Below are 1,773 nucleotides of genomic sequence, written 5' to 3' on the forward strand. Positions count from 1 at the left end.
CTACCTCACTAAGTTGCTAAGTTACTCAGGCTGGTTTTGAAGTAGGAATCCTCCTGCCTCGGCCTCCCAAAGTGCTGGGATTACAGGCATACACCACCACATCCGCCATAGCATCTCTTTGAGCTCCAGCTTTCTCAGTTGCAAAAGGGGAACTGTGGTACCAATGGGATGGGAATGGTGAAGGCAGAACCCTTCAGCTGGGGAATGCTGCTGCTGCTGCCAGGCCAGGCCGCGGTACAGGCGCCCCCGCCTGCCCACCTGCCAGCCCTGTTCTTCCGTCTGCTCCGGTCTCACCTCTCGGATCAACTGCTTCTCGGCCTCCATGTCCTGCTGGACCACAAGGCTGGACAACATCGTCTCCTCAACCTGGGCAGGGCTCAGGGGCAGCTGGCCAGACAGCAGGGCTGAGGAAGAAACGGAGGATGAGGAGCCGAAACCAAGGCACACACAGCTTGCAGGAACTGAACAGAAATCTCTGAAAGACAACTCCACCGTCACTGGGGAAAGATGCGCCTCTGCGTAAAATGCTGAGACACTCAGTCACCCGACACATCTGTACGGACCGCCCAGATGTTTTGGGCAGTGGGACTGCAGCATTGAACCAAATTTGACAAGAAGAGGAGGGAGCTGTAGAGGCCGCTCAGAAGTAAGAACCACAAGGGCCAGGGATTTAGCTAAGTGGTTCTGCCACCTGCCTCACAAGTGCAAGGACCCGAGTTTGATCCCCGGTATTAAAAAAAAAAAAAGAAAAGAAGTAAGAACCACAAGGAAGGTTGCACTTGAACACTGTGACCAGACAAGAACTTTAGTAGGGAGAGAGAACAGCAAGCATCAGAAGGAGTGAGGCCCTGGGCCAGGAATGAGCCTGTACTAGTGCAGTAAGCACAGAAGAGGTTAGAGATGAACGAGGCCAGCTCCCGGGGGCCTAGAGGACACCATGAGGACTTTCGGGCTTTGGTCCGGGTTAAACAGCACCCCTGGAGGTGTTCGGTGTAGCGAAGGGATTGCAGCTCAGAAGGCTCTCCCTGATGCTGTGTGGAGGACAGGGAGACCTGTGGCCAGGAGACCTGATCGGGGCTGTGCCGAGGCTCAGGGCAGAAGCCAGTCTCAGGCCAGCAGGCAGCCTCTTGGCCTCGAGGGATTCTAGATGGAGACCGCAGGGTCTGTGCACAGCCTGGAGGTGGACTGGAGAGAAGTGAGAAGCCCAGGGTGAGCCGGGGTCTCTGCTTGGAGACCTGGAGGACTAAGTTGCCATCAGCTGGGTAGGGACAGCTGCAGACCTGCAGCTGTGGGGTCCAGCAGGGCTCCACATGGAATGGGGGACTCTGAAATGCTTATCTGATGGCAGCAGAGTCAAGTCTGGGATTCAGAGAACACAGTGTATTACGTTATCCCAAAGTCTGCTGTATTTTCGATGTCCTGACATCTTGGGGGACCCACTGGCCAGGGTGACTGCCCTCCCAGCGCTGGCCAATTCCTGAGGTAGCTTGCAATGTGCCAGTCAATGGATCCTGCGCCCACAGCCAACACGTCCCTTAACCCACACACGCGGCCGGGGTTTCCGTGTCCTCCACACACCTCACCTGCAGGTGCCAGGCAACTAAGCCCCTGGTCCTTAGAGGCCACCAAAGTGCTACGCCTCTGCCTGGCAGCCCTGGGAGTCAGGGAGGGCAGGACTCCCGGTAGGGGGACACAGGAGGAAAGGGGGACAGAGCCATCGGTAGCAGGGTCCAGAGCACGGGAAGGCAGGGGAAGACGGCCTCCTGGAGGGCA

The 1,773-nt window shown here is 57.2% G+C and overlaps 1 protein-coding gene across 7 annotated transcripts in view; it reads right to left on the minus strand.

The window, feature by feature from the left end:
- The window catches only part of Kif17 (kinesin family member 17), a 37,692-nt gene that overhangs the window by 21,355 nt on the left and 14,564 nt on the right, over positions 1-1,773 (minus strand). For all 7 annotated transcript variants that reach the window (XM_010625796.1, XM_010625795.1, XM_010625794.1 and 4 more), the window contains exon 6: positions 295-404. In XM_010625796.1, coding sequence (XP_010624098.1) covers positions 295-404 — 110 coding nt within the window. The remainder of the gene's footprint in view (positions 1-294; positions 405-1,773) is intronic.

This window comes from Fukomys damarensis, unplaced genomic scaffold (genome assembly GCF_012274545.1).
Source record: "Fukomys damarensis isolate Sample0158 unplaced genomic scaffold, DMR_v1.0_HiC HiC_scaffold_23, whole genome shotgun sequence".
In the NCBI taxonomy this organism is placed as follows: domain Eukaryota; kingdom Metazoa; phylum Chordata; class Mammalia; order Rodentia; family Bathyergidae; genus Fukomys; species Fukomys damarensis.